The 23,937-nt window shown below is 38.7% G+C and overlaps 1 protein-coding gene across 3 annotated transcripts in view; it reads left to right on the top strand.

The window, feature by feature from the left end:
* The window catches only part of ATP10D (ATPase phospholipid transporting 10D (putative)), a 115,338-nt gene that overhangs the window by 77,977 nt on the left and 13,424 nt on the right, over positions 1 to 23,937 (top strand). For 2 of the 3 annotated variants that reach the window (XM_050791590.1, XM_050791588.1), the window contains 9 exons: positions 2,696 to 3,305; positions 3,957 to 4,063; positions 5,978 to 6,104; positions 7,966 to 8,049; positions 8,633 to 8,817; positions 14,133 to 14,442; positions 16,989 to 17,065; positions 17,696 to 17,821; positions 21,311 to 21,511. In XM_050791590.1, coding sequence (XP_050647547.1) covers positions 2,696 to 3,305; positions 3,957 to 4,063; positions 5,978 to 6,104; positions 7,966 to 8,049; positions 8,633 to 8,817; positions 14,133 to 14,442; positions 16,989 to 17,065; positions 17,696 to 17,821; positions 21,311 to 21,511 — 1,827 coding nt within the window. The remainder of the gene's footprint in view (positions 1 to 2,695; positions 3,306 to 3,956; positions 4,064 to 5,977; positions 6,105 to 7,965; positions 8,050 to 8,632; positions 8,818 to 14,132; positions 14,443 to 16,988; positions 17,066 to 17,695; positions 17,822 to 21,310; positions 21,512 to 23,937) is intronic. The other variant, XM_050791589.1, reaches the window with a different exon arrangement.

Here is a 23,937-nt window from a genome sequence, read left to right as displayed (position 1 = left end):
TAGGTTGTGTCCTCCATATGAGAATCCTAATATCCAGAGAATCTAATACCTGATGATCTGAGGTCCTACCCAACCTGTCCGTGGAAAATTGTCTTCACAAAACTGGTCCCTGGTGCCAAAATGGTTGAGGTCCGCTGGTCTAAGTGATTTATTGGTATTAACAAGTTTAATCCTCCTAACAATCCTATGAGTTAGATGCTATTACCCTACTATTCTCCATTTTACAGATGAGGCTAAGTAATTTACCCAGGGTCACAATACAGATTTGTGGGGGAGGTGGGATTTGAACCTAGGAAATACAGCTCAGTGCTACTATATTATTTGCCTCTAAGAGGGTAGTGATGAGAACAGTTCATTTTGCTTTAGTTTATTTACCAAATTGAAGCTTTCTTTGAGACTTCTGAGACCTCCAATATCATATACACTGTATCAAGCAAAATATACAGTATTGGATTCAATATCATGTTTAAAGATTTTTTTCTTTTGAGACAGAGTCTTATCCTGTCTCCCAGGCTGGAGTGCAGAGGCATGATCTCAGTTCACTGCAACCTCCGCCTCTCAGGTTCAAGCAATTCTCCTGCCTCAGCCTCCTGAGTAGCTGGATTATAGGCACCCACAACCACGCCTGGCTAATTTTTGTAGTTTTAGTAGAGACAGGGTTTCACCATGTTGGCCAGGCTGGTCTCAAATTCCTGACCTCAGGTGATCTGCCTGTCTCAGCCTCCCAGAGTGCTGGGATTAGAGGCGTGAGCCACTGCTCCTGGCCTTTTTTTGTTTTTTTCTGAGACAGGGTCTCAACTCTGTCACCCAGCCTGAAGCTGCATGGTATAATCACAGCTTACTGCAGCTTTGACCTCCTGAGCTCAAGCAATCCTACTGCCTCAGCCTTCTGAGTAGCTGGGACCACAAGTGTTTGCCACCATGCCCAGCTATTTTTTAAAATTTTTGTGGAGATGGAATCTCGCTATGTTTTCCAGGCTTGTCTTGAACTCCTGAGCTCAAGCAATCCTCCCACATCAGCCTCACAAAGTGCTAGGATTACAGGCATGAGCCACCACACCTGGCCAAAAAAAACCCTAGATTTTTAAAGTCTATTTGTAGCTTAGAATTCTTGGTAAATTCATTTTCAATGAGGAGGAAAACTTGTTTAATGGGCTGGTGATTCACCACTTGCTATGCTAGCCTCCTTGTGTATAACTATCTCACCTTTTACTCACTTAAAATTCAATTTGCAGCACAACCCAATTCGATTTAATTTTCCATCAGATCATTTTCTTTTGGCAGCTTCTGAGGTGGTCAACTTTAACATAAAAATAATTTCCTTCCAGTCAAGTTGAGCTTCATCAGGAACTGTATTTTTACAAGGTTTTGCCTAGGAAGTTGCTCTTTGAAAAAATGATTATGCAGTTACAGAATATAGGCTGTTCTTTTCCCCCCACATAATTTTTCTAATAAATCTGTTTTCAAAGTAAGTATCTTTTGATGTTTTCCTTTTAAGAAATATTATTGCCTTATTCTTAAAGAATATAATATTCTACTGCTTGAAAGAAAATCTGTGAAGCATATAAGAGTCTAAGCCTCATGGTATTTCAAAGTAACGATAGAAAGGCAGTGAATAAGTAGCTAATCAGCATTCATGTGAGATACAGAAACCTCATCTTTCTGTATCTCAGAAAGATGGGTTTTACTCTTCATTTTTGAGTTGCTGATAAGTTTGAAAGTCAACCAGCATAAGACCTTCAAATTATTATAAAATTAGTTATTTTTAGGGGAAAACTTTTTAATTTATTGAGCATTTCTGAATGAGAAAATTTTTCCATCCAGTTAATTGGCCTTCCATAATTAATGTGAATTTCTCAGTTTAATCACTGATAAAAGTTAAGATTTAAGAGAAACCAGGGTGTACAAATAAGAAAAACTTCTATGAAAATAGAAATTCAAATCCACATTATGATATTGATAACTCTTCTTGATGAAGCTACTTTGCTTACTGGTCCATTTAAAAGAAAAGTCAAAGTAACAAACTTTTGCAGAATCTAGAAAATAAAAGAGAAAAATACATTTTGTTAATCTTTTGATTTGCTTTCTTCTGGTGTTTTTGTTATGTGTATTATTACTTGTTACTTTTTTTACACTAGTCTCATAACTTTTTTGGTATTCCCCTATAGACTTTATAAGCTTTATTTTTAAATATTATATAACATTTCAAGATGTGTCAATTTTGCTGTTACTGAATACTTAATTTGCTTATAGTTTTAAGATTGTTATGGTTAGGATGCACACAATTAAGATCATGGAATTCCTGTGTTTCAAGTTATTTCTTTAGAAAAAAATTGCTGAAGGATGCCCACTGCTAGCAATATTAACATTTTATGTGTTTTATTATCAGTTGTCAAATGTCTTTCTAAATGGTTGTAGAAATGTGTGTCATTCATTTTAATATTATTAAAATATTAGCAAAGTATTACATAAATATTAAAAATATTAATAAAAATCAAATTATCTAAATATTTATTTAAAAACAAAGTTTTATTTGTATTAATATTTTCCATGGCGGTTGTAAGTAAGGAATGGGATGCTAGCCATTTAAGAGAGTGGTAACTCTTTTTATATCTAATTTATGTCCAGTTTGCCTTCAAAGTTGTTATAAACTGCTTTTGACTGTATTGAGACCTTCCTAAATTGTCTTTCATAGATCAGGCACCCTTCACTGGGGGGGTTGCCCATTAAGTCTTTGGAAGAGATTAAAAGTCTTTTCCAGAGATTGTCTGTCCGAAGATCAAGTTCACCATCGCTTAACAGTGGGAAAGAGCCATCTTCTGGAGTTCCAAACGCCTTTGTGAGCAGACTCCCTCTCTTTAGTCGAATAAAACCGGCTTCACCTGTGGAGGAAGAGGTCTCCCAGGTGTGTGAGAGCCCCCAGTGCTCCAGTAGCTCAGCTTGCTGCACAGAAACAGAGAAACAACACAGTGATGCAGGCCTTCTGAATGGCAAGGCAGAGTCCCTCCCTGGACAGCCAATGGCCTGCAACCTGTGTTATGAGGCTGAGAGCCCAGACGAAGCGGCCTTAGTGTATGCTGCCAGGGCTTACCAGTGCACTTTACAGTCTCGGACACCAGAGCAGGTCATGGTGGACTTTGCTGCTTTGGGACCATTAACATTTCAACTCCTACACATCCTGCCCTTTGACTCAGTAAGAAAAAGAATGTCTGTTGTGGTCCGGCACCCCCTTTCCAATCAAGTTGTGGTGTATACAAAGGGCGCCGATTCTGTGATCATGGAGTTACTGTCAGTGGCTTCCCCAGGTAAGCTTATGCAAAAATGAGATAGTAGTAATTTGAAAAGCTCGGAGATTAAAAGACCACACTCGATGACTTTATAAAGGCGAAGAAATAGATATTTGGGGACTAATCGCATTTGGTGAAGTAGGGGGAAGCTGCCTAGGATTTGATGGGAAAGCAAGTAAGTTTTGGGGCTACCCAGATCTGAGTTCAAATGTGAACTCCATCATTAGTGGGGTCTTGATAAAGTTAGCTAACTATTCTGTGCCTAAGTCTTCAACTCAATGGGTCTTATAGTACCTCCTTTATAGGTTCCTGAAAGGTTTAATGACATACTACATGCAGTGTATTTGAAGAGCCTTTGGCCAAGTGCCTAGCAAATGGAAAGTGCCCAATAAATGTCAGCTAGCAGCATTATAGTTATGTTACTGTTGTTATTGATGATTTGGGAACAGTGTTTGTATCAAGTTCGTGTACTTTCCTCTGCCCAAGGGGAAAGAAACGAGGGAAAGATTTATTCTGAGTGGTCCCTTTTACAGATACCCATTTGGGATTCAAAACCAGAAGGCTTTTTTATGTGTTTGTTTAGTGTGGATTAAACTATTATTGTTTTAAAAAGTATTTCTGTAATTTGGCAGACAGGTAGGAACTCAAGCATCTTGTCCATTATTTCAGATGGAGCAAGTCCGGAAAAACAGCAGATGATAATAAGGGAGAAAACCCAGAAGCACTTGGATGACTATGCCAAACAAGGCCTTCGTACTTTATGTATAGCAAAGAAGGTGAGACTGCTTAGTGCACTCCATCTTTTTTGTTTTTTCCTTGTTTAACTATCATTGACTGAAAACCAGCATGTAGTAAACCCTAATCCAGGCACTGGGGAAGTCCCCTGGACACTGGCTCTCTTTTTACCTTCTCTATTCTGTATATTGGTTTGTTGAAGTTTGTTCAAAGTATTTTGCTAGAAGGATCCCTAAAGGTTATATTCTCTAAGTTCTTGCATGTTTCAATATGTCTGTGAGTGCTTTTATATGTAAACAGTTGTTTGACTGGGAACAAAAATCTCTGGATCTTACTTTCTTTCCCTCAGGACTTTGAAAATGTTGACCGCTCTGTCTTACAGCATTAAATCTGCTTTGGAAAGAATGAGGCCACAGATCAGCCTTAACTTTTTCATTATAAGTTCTTAATACTCTTTTCTTATGTGCCCGTAAGTCTTTATATGTAAATTCAGGTAAATATTCAAATATTATCTCAGTATTGATTATTCTTTATTGAGAATGATTTTGGTACATAGCATATCCTTTCTAAACCAAAGTTTAGTAAGAAAGAAGATGGAGATCCAATAAATTATTTGAGGGATGTTCTTACCAGAACTTTTCATTTCTTACCCAAGTTTTAGTTCATGGGAGCTGCATTAGGGAAAGTGGGATCTGTTGTAAACCCCAAGGAACTCAGTCAACCAGCTGCATGAGGAATCAAAAGCCTGATGGCTGGGCACAGTAGCTCACACCTGTAATCAGGAGGCCGAGGCAGGTGGATCACCTGAGGTCAGGAGTTTGAGACCAGCCTGGCTAACATGGTGAAACCCCGTCTCTACTTAAAATACAAAAATTAGCCGGGTCTGGTGGTGCATGCCTGTAATCCCAGCTACTCTGGAGGCTGAGACAGGAGAATTGCTTGAACTTGGGAGGCGGAGGTTGCAGTAAGCTGAGATTGCGCCACTGCACTCCAGCCTGGACAACAGAGTGAAACTCCATCTCAAAACAAAAACAAAAACAAAATCAAAAGCCTTCCCCACACACAGTTAAAGGAAGAATGGAGAGTTCATGATCAAACCAACTCTGCCTTTTCAATTGAATGATCCTGCCATTGATTAAAATGTAGCCCAGCAAGTGCCAGATTCTCTCAAATCGAATGACCCGTGGGCAAGAATGAGTAGACAGAGAGAGGAATTGCCTCACCCCCTTTACCCCACTCTGCTTTATAAAAACCGAAATGTAGATTTCTCCTTCTATGGCAACCTAAAGACAAAGGAAAATGTATCATTGATCACTTCTCCAGGAATTTCATTTAATTTTTGTTTGGAATAAGACTTGTTTCACCCATAGGACCCTTCTCTGTTTACCATTCATTAACCACATAAAATAACCATCAAAGGAGAATGGCGTGAACCCGGGAGGCAGAGCTTGTAGTGAGCTGAGATCATGCCACTGCACTGCAGCCTGGGCCAGAATGAGACTCTGTCTCCAAAAAAAAAAAAAAAAAAAACCATCAAAAGATATGAAAGGTGCTGCTGGTAACAGAATCCTTCGAACTAAACAGTCCTGATACCATTTTCTCAACTGTACCATTAGAATCAAACTGGATTTAACTGTCAATTGGAGACCACTCCCAATTGCATACTTTCTGATTTCATTAAAGACATTAATCCACTGTCATCATATATGGTGCCTAGAATTTCCAGAAATACTGAATTAAAGGGTCCATCCGTCATCATTGTTGCACTAGTCTGACCACAGAGTTTGGGAAGCTAGTGTCCAGGTGATGTGAGGATATGGATCTGACATGGCTGTGCCCAGAGGGAGGAATATGTAAAACAAGTTGATGGTTTGATATTTTGCCAGAGGTCAGTCCTGGTATTCCCACAAGATCATATGGCTTGCTTCATACCTCTCTTTTAATTTTTCCCATAGGTTATGAGTGACACTGAATATGCAGAGTGGCTGAGGAATCATTTTTTAGCTGAAACCAGCATTGACAACAGGGAAGAATTACTACTTGAATCTGCCATGAGGTTGGAGAACAAACTTACATTACTTGGTAGGTGAATTACGTTGTATTGCCTGAATGGAGGATTTTGAAAAACACTGGATATCTCTGAATAAGGGTTATTCACCAGTGCCTTTTCTTCCACTGTGATTTAATAAACATATATAGATCTGCCTACCCTGTCCAATCTGATCTCTATCCAACTTCCAATCCATTCTATTCTGTTGTCCACTGCAGTGAACTAGACTTCACTTGTGATGGGGTCAGGATGGTCACCCCAAGAAGATCATGTAAAACCCAACACTTAACATAGACTACAAAGTCAAGTAAATGTTCCAATAAATATCTTGGTTTAAATCAAGATAAATATCAGAATAGAGTTTCTTGTCAGGCATTGGATAAGGTGCTTAATATGTGTTATCTTTTTGTTGAATTCTCACAACAAATTTCCATCTTATGTAGAGGAAATGTGGGGCACAGAATAGTTCAATGACTTGTTCAAGGTCATATGCCAGTGGCTGACATTACTCATTAACCAAACATGGAACTCATGTCTGCCTGGCTCCAAGCTTTTTATCCTGCATCTGCTACTGGACTAAGGAAATTTATTTTTCTTCTCTTCTTGATTTCAACTAAAATTGCACAACTGATCCCTCTTGTCTTGGATTAAACTGAATCTTAGAATTATCTGAAGTGCTTTAAAAAATATTGATGCCTGCATCCTATCCCCTGAGATTCTGATTCAAGTGATCTGTTGTGTGGCTTGGGCATTGGAATTTTTTATAGCTCCCTAAAGTGATGCTAAAGGCGGTCAAGTTTGAGAACCACTGTCTAAGAGTCTGGAGACCTAGATTCTAATATAAGCTCTGATATACCAAGATACCAGCTTCTGAGCTCCATTCCTCTATTTAGGAGGAAAGCATTGACCTAACTTAGTATCTAGCAAATAGAGCAATGATACCTACACTAAGTGATTTCTCTGTGACAGTGTAAGTAGTATAGGTCCACATTTCCTCATCTGCGATTCCAAAATCAAAAATGCTCCATGGGTTTAGTGCCAAAACTCATTTGGCAGAAGAATCATGCCTGATTTGATATAAGACTATTTATAGTTCTTTATTATCCTAATTTGTGTGAACATTTGTCAGTTTTCCTGCAGAAATATTAATATGCTTGATTACCGAGTATTATAGAATATGGTATATGCACCATATTACTTTTTTAATATCTGAAAAATGTTTGAATTCCAAAACACATATGGCCCCAGTTGTTTCAGAAAAGGAAACTGTAGACCCATGAAAGAACATTGCAAATAGACATTGCATCTTACTGGCAAGAGCATTCTTTAAAAGCCTGCCCTTTAAAGGACATGAACAGATATTTTTCTAAAGAAGACATACAAGTGGCCACAAACATGAAAAAATGCTCAACATCACTAGTTATCAGGTGCAGACAAATGCAAATTCAAACCACAGTGAGATACCATCTTACACCAGTCAGAATGGCTATTAAAATGTCAGAAAACAACAGATGTTGGCAAGGATGTAGAGAAAAAGGAACGCTTATATACTGCTGGTAGGAATGTAAATTAGTACAAATTCTATGGAAAAACAGTATGGAGATTCTCAAAGAACTGAAAATGGAATTACCCTTCAATCCAGTAATCCCACTACTGGGTATCTATCTACCCAAAAGAAAAGAAATCATTATATCAAAAAAGTACTTGCAATCATAGGTTTATCACAGCACTGTTCACGATAGCAAAGTCATAGAATCAATCTAAGTGTCCATCAACAAACGATTAAAGAAAAATGTGATATATATATATCTACACACACACACGCATATATATATATATACACAATGGAATCCTACTCAGTCATGAAATAGAATGAAATTGTGTCTTTTGCAGCAACATGGATGAAACTGGATGCCATTATCTTAAGTGAAATAACCCAGAAACAGAAAGTCAAGTACCACATGTTCTCGCTTATAAGTAAGAGCTAAATAATGTGTACACATGGACATGGAGAATGAAATAGTAGACATTGGAGACTCAGAAAAGTGGAAGGATAGCTCAGGGGGCAAGGGATGAGAAATTACCTAACAGGTACAATTTACACTATTGGCATGATAATTACACTGAGAACCCAGATTTCACCCCTAAACAGTATTTCAGTGTAACAAAACTGCATTTGTACCCCCTAAATCTATAAAAATAAAAATAAATAAAATCCCACCTTTATCCTTGGGAATATCATAGAATTATAAAATTGTAGTGTAAGGTTGCATAAACAATTGACTCAAACACCTTCAATTTACAGATAAGAAAACTAGCCAAAAGGAGAACAAGTAAGTTTGATAAATTCATTGATCCCTGAGGCTTCCTTCCCAAAATATTACATTGCATATAATTTTGGTCTGGGTTGTCAAACCTCCTTTGACTCTCCAAAGGCAGCTGGGCAGTTTATATAGTTTAGGGTTGAGCTGGCTAACAGATATGATTCAACTGTAGACTAGCTGAGCTTCAGCTGGCTTTGGTTTCTTACAAGTCCTATTTTACTTTGGTTATTTTTTAGGTGCTACTGGCATTGAAGACCGTCTGCAGGAGGGAGTCCCTGAATCTATAGAAGCTCTTCACAAAGCGGGTATCAAGATTTGGATGCTGACAGGGGACAAGCAGGAGACAGCTGTCAACATAGCTTATGCATGCAAACTACTAGAGCCAGATGACAAGCTTTTTATCCTCAATACCCAAAGTAAAGTGCGTATATTGAGATTAAACCAGTTCTTCTATATTTTCAAAGCTATTGAAACATCTGAGATTTGATGTATGCAAGGATAAAAAACAAAACAAAACAGCAACCATTAGCTTTTGTTTGTTTGTTTGTTTTTGAGATGTAGTCTTTCTCTGTCACCCAGGCTGCAGTGCAGTGGTGTGTTATCTTGGCTCACTGCAACCTCTGCCTCCCAGGTTCAAGCAATTCTGCTTCAGCCTCTCAAGTAGCTGGGATTACAGGCATCTGCCACCACACCTGTATTTGTATTTGTATTTTTAGTAGAGATGGGGTTTCACCATGTTGGCCAGGCTGGTCTTGAACTCTTGACCTCAAGTGATCTGCCTGCTTTGGCCTCCCAAAGGTCTGAGATTATGGGGTGAGCCACTGTGCCCGGCCAGCAACTATTAGCTTCTTGATAATTTTTTCTATCCAGAAACCTACCTTGTGCTTGGAAGGGCGTCATAGTTCTTCTAAAGGCTTAGTGGAAAATTATAATGATTCAGAGGAATCATTGCTGAATAAAGGCGTTAGGAGAAAGTTTTGTTTTATTTTTTTTATTTGCTTTCCCCCCATCCACACTGGATTACCAGGGATCTGACAGGCCTTAGCCCAAAATGAGAAAATATATCAAGTCCTGAGACAGGAATCTACCTCCCTTTCAAGATGAGAAAAAGTGATAGTGTCTATTGAAATCAGGTGAATAAATTATTAAATATTTTTATGGCAATTCTAAAAATAGACTCTTAGGGAATTCATACCTTCTTGTAATTCCTAGATAGTGCTCCCGAGAATATCATAAGTTTGAAGAACTGTTTAAGGGAAAAGGAAAATGTCATTTTTTAAAGAAGAAGAAATATAAGAGGCTTAGACTCAGACCAGTTTTTTCTATTTTTGCCTCCCGCTAATCTGTAACGCCAATGTTTGATCAGATAAATGAGGGTTTTATTTTTCTCAGAAGCCTTCCAGTATAGTGATACCCTCCAAGATTTGTGCACATTGTTTATTTTTTCTTGAAAAACTTCCTCCCATTCTTCTTCAGTAGTCAGACTTAATCAGTGATATCAATCCCATCACTGCAGTCTGCCTTCTTTGAAATCTTTGGAACTTTTCTTCAAGATCACTTCTTGAGCTTTGCCTGCCTAAGGCTGCCATGATTGGTTAGCATGTTTCTGTTTGTTTGTTTGTTTGTTCGTTTTTGAGACGGAGTCTTGCTCTGTTGCCCAGGCTGGAGTGCGGTGGTGTGATCTCGGCTCACTGCAAGCTCCACCCCCCGGGTTCACGCCATTCTCCTGCCTCAGCTTCCGGAGTAACTGGGATTACAGGCTCCCAACACCATGCCTGGCTAATTTTTTCTGTATTTTTAGTAGAAACGAGGTTTCACCGTTTTAGCCAGGGTGGTCTCGATCTCCTGACCTCGCGATCCACCTGCCTTAGCCTCCCAAAGTGCTGGGATTACAGGCGTGAGCCACCGCGCCCAGCCTGGTTAGCATGTTTTTATAGTCAGGCCTCAACCAGCACCCAGCTAAATGGTACATTTTGAGAAAAGGGAAAAATAGAGTGGGTTCTTCTTTACGGTGGCCCAGTGACCCGTAACCACAACCAGCAGCCAACTCCCAGTAGCTGCAGGGGGCAGAATCAAAGAAGATGTTTAGTCATTTCAGTCACCAAAAAGAATGTAGCCTAGGTGGCTGGTAAGACTAGCGATCAAATGCTTGGCCTGCTGCTGACCGAGTATTCGGCCTTGGGGAGTTACCCTCCTATGCTGCTTTTTCTTTACTTGTAATGGGAGAGTAATGACTATTTAATAGGGTTTTTGTGAGCATTAAATGAAAAAATATAAATTGTTTAATGCGGTGCCTATGAGATGAGAGAGGTTCAGTAAGCATTAAAAAATAAAAATAGAGATTGTTGTGAATAGTAAAATCTTTAGGACTGTGAAATTCATTTATAATGCAATATATCCATGTAAAAAATTACACTTGTATCCTTAAATTTATATAAATAAAAAATTATTTATAAATACACAATTTTTCTTATGTTTAAAGGCATTTAAAACTATCAATTCAAGAAGTATTTACTGAGTATCTATAACTTTTTTGCTATCGATAGCTATTCCGTGTGGGAATTTTCCAAATAACTAGACTACAACAAACATAATTAATTTAGTTTAATCACGACTCAAGATAAAAAGCCAGGCACATAGTATGGGCTCAGTCAGTAGTATTTAACTCCTTTCTTTCCCCCTCACACTCCTAGTCCCTCAGGAATCACCAAGAGTTTAAAAGGACTGGACTCCTAGTCCCTCAGGAATCACTAAGAGTTTAAAAGGACAGGAAGATCATGGAGCCCAGTGTGTCACAGTGAAGGAATTGCTCCTATAACATTCTAAATAGGCAACATGGCAGCCAGTGGAATGTCTGAAGTCACTTTTGTCGTGTCATCTTTACAAATTTCCATCAATGTTGTTCTTCAATTTACACATTAGATTATAAGTGTTGCCAGTTATAAATTACCTTTTACTCTCATAGAAGTTTTTTTCTTCGTTTGTTTTAATATAGTCATATCCTGTTTGTAACTAGTTACTGCATTGGAATATACAAAGGCCTTTCAGGATTGGTCATTTAATTTTTTAAGTTTTATTTTTGTAATTTCATTTAAACTTTTCTCCTCAGATTGGTAACTTTCTATCTTCATAATTTATATTAGAATCTACAAAAAGGCTTTCCATACCTGATCTCATTTGACAATTACAACAAATAGACATATAAAATAAATTATCTGTTTTATAACTTGAGACTCCAGATGCTTGTGATTTCTCTAAGTACATCTGATTACTAAACTTTAAATTTTCCGATTCCTATTTCAGTATATTTTCTAATTATATATCACATATTACATATATACAGTTGATTCTCCTTATTTGTAGAGCTATGGTTTATGTAGTTGCCTCGAGCTCTGAATTAGTAAACACTGACCACTGCTTTTAGAGGAGATACAAAGTTAGCTTACTCTAATTACAATATACTGTCAACAATCAATATGTGACCTTGTTTCTTCTGAAATGTACCTTATTTCATATGCATATTAATGATTCATTAACGTTAAATGCATTGCCAACAACACTGTAACGTATACCCAAACAAAGCTTATCTAACATGGGTAAGTTCCCCCATAAGACACATCACAGCCCTTTTTACTTGGAAACACTGCAGCACCATGATTGGAAGTCATTTTAAACAGCAAAATCACTGACAAAAAGTAGAAAGATGCAAAAAATATGCCACTAAATAGCCCATGAAAAGAAGACTTTGCTACAGTTTGAGAAGTGGCAAAAGAAGGCATCATGGTGTTCAGCTTCAGCTGGGAATGGGCATATCACGTGACTTAAATGTCACTCTTTGCATGTGACACTCAAATGTCACTCTGTGACATGTGACCACAAAAGCACCTCAAGTATTGTGAAATTACAGATAAATTTTATCACGCAGGCGAAATGACAAATGTGGACTCCACAGATAATGAAGATTAGCTGTGTGTGTGTATGTACTTCTGTTATTTTTGTAATGAAAAAATAGTTAATTCGTAAAACCTAAACACATACTCAAATAAATAGAAGAGTACAAAAACCTTTATAATCAATTTATAATCATAAAACTACAATTTAAAATTATATTTTGGAGAATATCCACACAGACTGTATTCTGTATACTGGAAGCATATTGATGCCACAAAGACCATATTTATATTGTTGTATGGTATTGCAGCTGTATTCTTTCAATTACAAATACCTTACACATAATCCGATGTTAATGTTTTCAATGACTGTGAGGCATGTTACTTTCTAAATGTGCCTTTTTAATTTAACCAAACTCCGGAAGGATTTTAAAAATAATTTTTACTATGATGTAATGAGCTGTATGAGCATATCTGATTCATCTCTGTATACTTTTCCTTAAGGGCTTTGGAGGTGTATGAGATCAAATTCATTCCTAAAATAGAGCCCTATGAACACTCCACAAGAGTGTTTGTAGTTTTTGTGCTGTTTCGTACACACATATCCATATCTACTTCTTCCTTGCTTTTCTTATTTTGTTGTAGGTTGAGAAATGCTTGATGAAACAGCATTGAAAATCACAGCGAACAAGCTCTGAGTGACAGCTCTTTCACAAATTAACTATTTCAGACTTAGTGTATAAACTAAATTTAAATTCACTGCTCCTGGATTTGGAATCTATCTTAGTGGTCACTTTGACACAATTGAAATTTCTGCTCCTGATTTGACAGCTCTTATCTTTCTTAGTAAAATCAATTGACACTATTTCTGATTAGACTGTATTCACTTGTTATTTAATTCTTCTATGATCAATGAGCTGTAAATTACTGGTACTTTTCCTGATGTGGTCCTCTAAGCCTCATGAAGGCTTCAAAAGTAAATTAAAAAGTGGTCACTTGACACAAGAATTTCTGGATAAGCTTATTGTTCATCTTCTTGAGTAGAATTCATTCAATGAATGTTTACTGAGTACCTGATGTGGTCCTCTTTTAAGCCTCATGAAGGCTTCAAAAGTAAATTAAAAGTGATACCTGCCTTTAAGGAACTTCCTAACTAGTATGGAGTGAGGATGTATACAAACGAGATGTGATAAGTACCACCAAGAACATCCTGGCCAGCATGCAAGCGCCATGAGGGCAGGAATTTTCATGTTTGTTGGTGTAGGTCCAGCTCATAGAATGTTTTCTAATATATAGTTTCTCATTAAATACTTAGTGAGTGGATGAACACATTGAATCCAAAAGAAGATATAAACAATAATTACTATTTCAAATGTCTGCCATGTGTCACGCCTTACACTAGGAGTTTTGCATGTATTATTTTGCTTAAGCCTCACAACAACATTATGATGGAAATAATATTTGCATATTTTTAATGAGAAAGTTAAGGTTTAGAGAAGTTACATAGTTTGCCCAAGGTCAAGCAGCTGCTAATTGGCAGAATGAGACCAGAGGACTCTTGGGATTCACTGTTCAAGAAGGCAAATTGCACACATGAAGAAATTTCACAGCTATTTCTTTATAAGAAATGCAGTTGGGGGTGAGATGTTCCCCCTCCTTTTAACCTATCCCCACATACACACAGAACTCTCTGTGGAAGACTCGTAAAATCTTTGAAAATAATCAGTTATTCATTATTTGAGGTTTTCTTGATTCAGCAATTGCTAAAAAATGACAATAAAAAAATATAACTGGTTCTGGCACCCAGGGAGCCTGGAGGCTAACCACCTTTGCCTCTTGTTTCAAGGATGCCTGTGGGATGCTGATGAGCACAATTTTGAAAGAACTTCAGAAGAAAACTCAAGCCCTGCCAGAGCAAGTGTCATTAAGTGTAGATTTACATCAGCCTCCTGTCCCCCAGGACTCCGGGTTACGAGCTGGACTCATTATCACTGGGAAGACCCTGGAGTTTGCTCTGCAAGAAAGTCTACAAAAGCAGTTCCTGGAACTGACATCTTGGTGTCAAACTGTGGTCTGCTGCCGAGCCACACCGCTGCAGAAAAGTGAAGTGGTGAAATTGGTCCGCAGCCATCTCCAGGTGATGACCCTCGCCATTGGTGAGTGAGGATGAATCCAAGTCCTGTACTTCTTCCTTTCACACCACACCAGACACCGATCCTTCTGTCTCTTTCCTCTCCCAGTGCTCCTTCCATTTTCCTCCTCCCTTTCTCTCTACCACATTCACTCCTTCCCATCACCTGTTTGAGCACCTTCCTCTATCACCTATTTGAGCACCTTCTGTGAACCAGGTAGTAGGGATGTGACATGGTAAACAATAAAATAGTCCAGACTTCTTAGTTTAGTGTCAGACCCCCAAATCAACAAGCTTAAGCCGAGTAATAAACTGAATCACAGAACTGAAAAATTCATGTGTTCTACCTTCAGGAAAGCTAAATTCAAGGACATGACAATTCATTTATCCATTCCACAAATATTTATCAAGTGCCTTCTTTGTACCAGGCATTTTTCTAAGGAATGGAGATACAAAAGTATGTAAAATTGACAAAGTACCTTTTTACAAGGAACTTACATCTAGTAGGAAGGCATACAGTAAAACAAAGCATAAATCTGTAAGGTATCAGATAGTGATAAGTACTATTGAAAAAATAAAGTGGACTAAGGAGAGGTAGAGCACTGGAGATAGGCTGGGGCTGCTCTTTTAAGCACGATTTTCCAAGAAGGTCTCACTGCTAAGGTTGACTGGGAGCAGAGACATGAAGGAAATCATAAAGGGGCCATGGGGGACACGGGGAAGAACATTCCTGGAAGAGAAGACAGCGAAAATGAAAGCCATGAGGGGAACCATGTTTGGTGTGTTTGAGGACAAAGCTGATTAAGCAAAGGGAGGAGTTTTGTGCAGGTTATTAAAGGTCAGAGAAGCGGCAGGGGGCCAGATCACACAGGGTCTTAGAGGACATTGTAAAATTAGGAGCCATTGAAGGATTTTCAGCAGAAGTGGGACATGATTTGCCTTAAATTTAAAATGATCATGTTGGCTGTTCTGTCAGAGTAATTGTTGGACTGCAGAGACATACGAAATCAGTTTTGATAATTCAGCAAGAGATGATGGTGGCTTGGGCACAGCTGGGAGCAAAGGAAGGGTTGGGACGTGGTCAGATAATGGGCATGGTCTAAAGAAAGACCCAGTGACATTTGCTGGCATATTGGATATGTTATATGAGAGAAAGAGTTGTCAAAGGGAATGCCAAAGTTATGTCTAAGAACAGAAAGAACAGAGTTGCCATTTACTGAGATAGAGGCAGGGGAAATTGGGAATTGGGTCTTACTCATGTGAAGTTTGAAAAGGCCATTAAATGTCTAAGCAGTGATATTGGTGTGAAGCGAGAATAAAAGTCTGGAATTTAGGAATAGGAAATTGGCTAGAGATGTAAATTTGAAAATCAAAAGTCTAGTGCATATCAGGCTGGGTACAGTGGCTCACGCCTGTAATCCCAGCACTTTGGGAAGCCGAGGTGGGTGGATCACTTGAGGTCAGGAGTTCAAGACCAGCCTGGCCAACATGGTGCAACCCCACCTCTACTACAAATACGAAACTTGGCCAGGCATGGTGGTGGGAGCCTGTAATCCCAGCTACTAGGGAGGCTGAGGCAAAGAATGACTTGAACCCAGGAGGCAGAGGTTGCAGTGAGCTGAGATTGTGCCACTGCATTCTAGCCTGGGTGACAGAGCAAGATTCTGTCCCCCCAAAAAAAAAGAAAGAAAAGAAAAAAAAAGTCTAGTGGATATTAAAGCCTTGACACTAAAGAATGAGTATAACTGAAGAGAATTGTAGTATGAGATTAAGATCTCAGAGACTCCAGTGTTAAGCTGAAGACTTGGCATATCAGCGCTCTCTTTCAATGTCTGTTTTCCCTCTGGACTGCTTCCAGTCTCAGGTAACTTTCCCCTAGGGTGGTGATGTAGCCACTAAAACTCCTGGGTTTCCATCATATCCTATTAACAACTTGGGTGAAAAGATAGCATCACTTTTCAGATTGCTGCAGTAAAGTTTCAGGATTAGGGTGGAATTTTGTTCAGTTATCTTGTTGAATAAACAAATAAATGAATTATTCAAGCTTATGGATCCAGATGTTTCCGAAGTGAAAACTCCTGGATTTATAATTATATATACATAATTAGAATTTATTACATTATAATTATATTCATATGGATTATATGTAATACTTATAATTTATATCATACATTATATATAATATATAACAATTATTAAGCTGAGAGCAAGAAAAATTGAAATCCAGCAAAGTGAGCTGCCGGTGATAAGGACAGTGTTATCACGTGCATGGCTACAGGGAGAAGGGTGTATCTGGAGAATGGAAGGTAGCATGAGTGACATGAAAAACAAGATCAGTCTGGGTAGGTGCCATAGCGTGAAGCAGTTTAAAGCAGTGTTGAGTTTGGAATTCTTCCTGATGGCAGTGGGATGACACTTCATTTCTGTTTAACTTACTTCCAGGAAACTTGGAGAAAGGGATGAACTTTGAAGGATTTATTTGTTCACTTGAGCTGCCCCTATCGATTTGCAACATTTACACCCTTTCTTTACTCCTCATAAGTTTCTCTCCTTTTTTTCTGCCTCATGAAGGTGATGGTGCCAATGATGTTAGCATGATACAAGTGGCAGACATTGGAATAGGAGTCTCGGGTCAAGAAGGCATGCAGGTGAGTGGATATTGTGCACCCAAGTTCTGTGGCCTTGACCTGCCCATCCAAAGGCAGCATTCTCCACGGTAAATTCTCTGTGGCAGAGTGAGGCTGTGTGTGGCCAGCTGAGGAGTGGGAGACAGGAAGTTTACCTATCCATTCACTGATTTTTTTACTAGGTGAGTATTATGGCATTTCCTGGATAATTTTAGCTGTATTATTCACCTGTTAAAAATAGAGCTTACCTAAATCATAGGAATATATATTTTAGTCCTGCAATAGCTGCGTAAATTCTGACTCTGAAGAAGCTACTAAGGATTTGAATGAAGGACCTAAAGATCTTGAGGCAGGTGAGGGAGGAAAAAAAAGGGAAAGAAGAGGGTATGAGAGGAAAAGGAAGGAAGTGGGAGTGTCCTATTTGTGTGCACGTGTGTATATGTATATGTGGGTGTGTGTGTGGGATGGTATTTTAGGCACAAAATTCAGATAAAAGCTCGTAATCCAAAAAATGATTTTCATTCATGTATGGAACAAATGCTGTCAGAAGAAGGTAGAATATGAGACTTAGAGTTTCCCAAGAATTGTGCTGTGTCTGTTCTAACATGTTTGATCATTCAGGATGGCATTCTCTCCCCATTGCATCTGCAGGCTGTGATGGCCAGTGACTTTGCCGTTTCTCAGTTCAAACATCTCAGCAAGCTCCTTCTTGTCCATGGACACTGGTGTTATACACGGCTTTCCAACATGATTCTCTATTTTTTCTATAAGAATGTGGTATGTAACCCCGGAGAATTTGTGCCTTTTCCCTTCATGCCTTCCAAGCCTGTTGCATCAGGAATGAAGAGGAAGTGTCCTATGCTAAACTCACTTTCCTTATTGATGTATTGGGAACAGCCAGGACCAGTCTTGCTGTCTTATCAGAACTAAGCTGGGAATGTGCTATGTTTCAGCTGCTGACAGCAAATTGCCAGGCTTGTCTATCTGCTAACATTTTCTACTCCCTGTGCATTTAAATTAAGTCCTGTCTGTTTCATTTAAAATCCAGTTTTTAACCTTCCATAAAAAAAAAGGCTGTGACAAGAAGAATTATGAAATGTTTAACGCTATCTGTCAGTAGAGAATGAAAAGGTTTGCATCCGTTTTACTGGAAATATCAAAAAATATCAGCTCTTCCATGTTAATGCCCCATGTATTATAGTAAAGACACAGATACAGATGAAAACCTAGTATGTCTTAGCATGTAGCTGGCTGTTGCTCACAGATGTAAGCATTCTCTAGCCAACCTATAAAATGTATTTGTGCTCAGTAGTTATTTAACGATAAAGGAATTATATTTTGATTATTTAATTCCTAAAAGGGCAGAATTTGATTAGAAATCCAGGCCTCTAATCTTCAGCCTACTATTTAAATTTCATTTTCCTCTTTTTATAAAATCATACGTAATCAGATGTAAGTATCTTCTAAGAGGGGTAATTATGTAAATATCATGAATTTTAGGCCAAATTCACTCTTAGTTTTTAAAGTCCGTATGTAGTATGTTAGTAGTAGACATGGGTTGATATCAATCTATTAAAATACCATTTTCAGGGGAAAAAAAGTCATTTTTAGGAGATCCCAAATGTGTAATTTAGAACTCTGTGTGCGTGAGTGTGTATGTCCATCAGTAGGAATATTTTTTTTTCCTGCAGCACAATACACTTTTCAGGAATCGCTCAAGACTTTACTAATTAGAATTAGTGCAGTTAGTCAAAGTTTAGTAAAACTCAGATACTTTAGGAAAATATTTGAAATGTATGAAATCTCTGCCTGAGTATGTGCTTCTGGGGAAAACTGCAGCTTGTAATTTACAATTCCAGAACTTAGTGGCCAATGGCTTTTAAAGAGGAGCCCCTCTCCCAAGTTTTTATTTTAAACCTTTGCATTTGTTCACCTTCTCCCCAATTGTGGCAATATCCATTCACCGTCTCACCTCCTTTTAACTCCAGATTGAATCCAACAGTAAAGAAATACTAGTATTAGGAGGAGATGCTATACACTCTCGAAGAGAGGGAGTGTTCATTAGCAGAGAGAATCAGGACCTCGGTGGTCTTCCTGCTCCATAATCCTTGAGTGGCCATTCATACTGATAATCTCCAGACTTAATTGATATCTGTTATTTACCTAGCTAAACAATGCATATTTTATATGCTATGCAAAGGGCTTGGACCAGAAGCCATTAGAGCAGCTTATCTTTCTGAGACCATGGTTCTTGGATGTTGGACAACCTTTGAGGTCCCAATGAAGACAATGGATTCATTCCCCCAGAATAGTGTCCCAAACCACAAACCATACATTTTTAGAAACTGGGCATGATCCATGTCCGTAGACACTAGACTAAGAAAATCTATTCTGGCCAGGTACGTTGGTTCACGCCTGTGATCCCAGCACTTTGGGAGGCTGAGGCAGGTAGATCACGAGGTCAAGAGATTAGGAAATTGAAAATCTATTCTAGGGATTGTGGCCATTGTCCTGAGGTTCTAGTGTATCTATGATGACAATATTTTTTTTTAATAAGACATTTTACAGATCATGACTACTTTCTTGTTTGTGTGTTTGATTTTTGAGACAGGATCTCATTCTGTCCCTCAGAGTGGAGTGCAGTGGCATGATCTCAGCTCACTGCAACCCCTGCCTCCCGAGTTCAAGCTATCCTCCAACCTCAGCCTCCTGAGAAGCTGGGACTAAAGGCATGCCACACCATACTTAGCTAATATCTGTTTTTGTTTTTTGTTTTTTTTTGGTAGAGATAGGATTTCACCATGTTGGCCAGGATGGTCTCCAAGTGATCTGCCCACCTTGGCCTCCCAGAGTGCTGGGATTACAGGTATAAGCCACTGCATCCGGCTGATGATGACCATTTTCTAACTTGATCTTAATACTAAGCCCTAAGGTAGTATAATTCTCATTTTACAGAGCAGGAAATAATAATTCAGGGAGGTTAGGGAAATGACCTAAAGGCAAAGAATCAACTGGAAGTATCCCCCAGCCTTGAAACAAAACTCCCTCTAAGTCCAGTATCCTTTCCTGTGGCCTGCCCTGCTTGAGAGCACAGAGCTTTTTATAGTGAACTTAGTTTGTCTGAGACAAAATACTGCAGGAAACCATGTAGAATCCCTGTGCCTGGCCTCTAGGGTCACCAACTATCCTGGTTTCCCTGAGAGTGTTCCGGTTTTAGCACTGGGAATCCCAAAGCCTGGGAAACCCCTCAGTCCCAAGAAAACTGGGATGGTTGACCACTCTGCTAGCACCATTCCATTTCACCACTATGTATTTATCAACCCAGAAGGCAAGAAAATGGACGTTTGTGCTGTGTCTACTCCATGTCTGTGCCAGGCACTGGGCTAGACTCTCTTCATCTAGTGTTGAATCCTTCAATTTGAATACTGGTTCTGCTACTTATTAGCCACATGGCTTTGGGCAAGTTTCTTAGTCTCTCTGTGCCTCAGTATCTTAGTTCAGGCTGCTGTAACAAAGTACCACAGACAGGTGGCTTGTAAACAACATTTCTTCCCCACCATTCTGGAGGCTGGAAATCCAGATGAGGGTACTAGAATGGTCAGGTTCTGGTGCGGGTTTTCTTCCGGATTGTAGATTTCTCATTATATCCTTACATAAAAAGAGATGAGATGATGAGAGCTCTCTGGGATCTCTTTTATAAAGAAACTGATTCCATTCATGAGGCCTCCGATGTCATGGCCTAATCACCTCCCAAAGGTACCACCTCATAACATTGTCACAGTGGGGATAGTGCTCTGCGATCTCAAGCAGGGCAGCCCACAGGAAAGGACATTGGACTTAGATAGAGGGAGTTTTGTTTCAAGAGGATTTCATATACATTTTGGGAGGATACAAACATTCAGTTAATTACACTCAGTTTCCTGATCTGTAAAATGGGAACAACAATCTAATTCCCAAGTTGTTATGTTGATTAAATGAATTATTCACAAAGCACTTAGAACAGAGCTAGCACCACATAATAGGTGATGACCATTTCACACATAGGTGTGTGTGTATGTGTGTGTCTGTGTGTGTGTGTACATACATGTGCACATTTTAATAAAATATTTACCAAAAAAAGCTGCAAGGTAAATTGTGGTCCTCTCTTATATAAGAAAACTGCAGAGAGGCTGAGGTCACCAAGCTCAAAATGGCAGCATTTGGAATGTGTAATCATAGCACCCATTACTGATTCTAAGATCTGAATGTCCTTCTTTGTGTCTCTAGGCCTATGTGAACCTCCTTTTCTGGTACCAGTTCTTTTGTGGATTTTCAGGAACATCTATGACTGATTACTGGGTTTTGATCTTCTTCAACCTCCTCTTCACATCTGCCCCTCCCGTCATTTACGGTGTTTTGGAGAAAGACGTGTCTGCAGAGACCCTCATGCAACTGCCTGAACTTTACAAAAGTGGTCAGAAATCAGAGGTAGGTGTTAAAGCAAGAGTGCTTGGATGGATCCATATCCATTGTAAAAACCAGTGTGTTTTCTTAATTAGCCAAATATTGCAGTCCACTCAGAACTGTTTGAAATATCTGATTGTTTTGAAAGATCTCTACTCATGTGGCAGATATTAACTTACTTGCCCTTGAGGTAAATACAGATTAATCTATGAAGGGCCTTATGTACTTATAAGAAGAAATCTAAAGTTTGATCTTACAACCAATAATATCTAACATTTACTAAACCCCATTGCCATCTATTGTGCTAACTACTTAACATCGCCTGTCTGATTTATCTTCATGAAAACACATTGAGATAGAACCTAGTGTTGGTCCCATTCTAAGATGAAGAATCTGAACCTTGAAGGGGTTAAGTAATTTTTCAAGAAATCCCACCACTAAAAAGTGGTTCGGTATATGTTAGAAAGAATAGGTTATGTTTACTCTCAGTTTAAATTCTGGTTCTGCGGTGTGTGACGTTGGTAAATTTTTTAACTTGCCTGTGCTGCAGGTTCTTTATGGGAATGATGTGAGGATTAAGGAAGATAATACAGGTACAGTTTCCAGCCATAGTAAGCTCTCAATGTTGTCATTTTTACCCTCCGGAATTAACCAGAAATTTGAGGAAATCCCAAATTTAAAATAATGCATTTATTTTCATCAGTCTAACTATTCTGACTTAAAATGCCTTTCTGGAATGGAGAGTCATTTAGTGTCCTTACACTACCTAGAACAACCGACAGAGAAATCACAGATTCAGCTTTCAGGAAAGAAGGGGTCCTTATAATCCTTTAATATCATCCAATCCATTCAGACCAAGGAACTACATGGGTTTTCCTAAAGGAGTCCAGTCTGACTTCAAGTTCAAGCCAGGATGCAAGAACATGTGATTGATGTCAGTGAAGCTTGTCCCACTCCCCAGGCATAATTGAAATTCCAAATCCATTGAGGAAAGGAGGGTTGAAGGAGATTTTCAATCAAAGTTTTTATAGCCCGTATTTTAAAAGCCCATTTGTATGGACTAAAGATTGTTATTGGTCCTTATCCTTGAGAGAAATGAGATTATTGTTTCCTGTTGTTGAATCCTTTCACCAATCCTTTGTACACATTGTTCTAGTTAACTGGCCAGTTATATAAAACATGATCATGGTAGGCAGATTTTCCCAGCATGTAGCTATTGATAAAAGGTAACTGATTTCATTGACTTTACCTTCTAAAATTTGTGCTTTCTTTGAACTTGGCCTCCAACAAAATTATGTTTTATGCTTGGATCGTTTTCCTGTGTTCAGTGTCATTAAATATTCTCTCCAGGGCTACAGAATCTCTCTCCTCTAAAGATGAGTCTGGAAGTCTGCAATCAGAAGCTTCCCTTCCACGAAGCCTCACCCCCATGTCTTGTCACCCACACAGTCTTTTTTTTTTTTTTTTTTCTGGCTTTGGCTTCATGTCCAGACTTTCCCCTTTCAGTTTCCAGTGGACCCCGTGAGTTAATCCCTCCAGCCTCTCATTTATCTTAATCATGATCCTTCTCTCTTTACTTTGGTAAGTCCTATTCCTCATGTGACCGTGGAAAATTGTATTTCTTTCGTTTTACTCTAGGTTCTTTGAGCAACCTCTATTTCCCCAGATGCATGAAGTTATATTTTAACTTATCTCTAAGTGGTTCTCTCTTGTCCAGTGGCATATTGCTTGCCCCTCTGTCTCTGGCACATTCTCTTCTACCATTGGATTGGGGTTCTGCTGAGATTGTATGGACATTTGGATAAAGAAAGGTAGGCAGAATATCCCTCATATCCAATGAGGAAATAATAGAAGAAGATATAGAGAAAAGTGGACTGGAAGCAATGAATCGTCATTGCTTTGATTTTCCAGAGGACGAAGGGATAAAAAGGGATAGATGTAAAAATTCCAAGTATATTATTTTAAAGAATGGAAGAACATATATGGAGAATTTGTATATTTATAAAGTTTTGTTCTTTAAGAGACAGTGTAACGTTTTCAAGGAAGCTTCAGCCTCTGCATTTGGAGGAAAACAAGACTGAGAACATGTTAGGAAAAGACTAGCTCGGGGATGTGACACATGTTTTTCCAATTTTGTTCATGGCAGATATCACTAATAAATGATAGCACTCTTTCCTGCTGGATCTGAATGCAGCCTCAGAATCCTTCACACAGCCCCAGAATCCAACTTCAGAGTTGGCTCTTGTTTGAAAAGTCATTTTCAATCATTTGACTATTTTTTTTCTTTTTTCTTTTTTTTTTGTCTCTTATGTTTTCTTTTTTTCTCTAAGATTTGTGTAGGAAGCAGTTTACTACATGAAAACTTGTATACGAATACTTTATTAACCTGATAAGTATTTGTTGGGCACCTGGTATGTACAAGACACCGTTTTAGTCACTTGAATAAAAGA

This window comes from Macaca thibetana, chromosome 5 (assembly GCF_024542745.1).
Source record: "Macaca thibetana thibetana isolate TM-01 chromosome 5, ASM2454274v1, whole genome shotgun sequence".
NCBI classification, from domain to species: domain Eukaryota; kingdom Metazoa; phylum Chordata; class Mammalia; order Primates; family Cercopithecidae; genus Macaca; species Macaca thibetana.
This window is presented reverse-complemented; position numbering and strand designations above follow the sequence as displayed.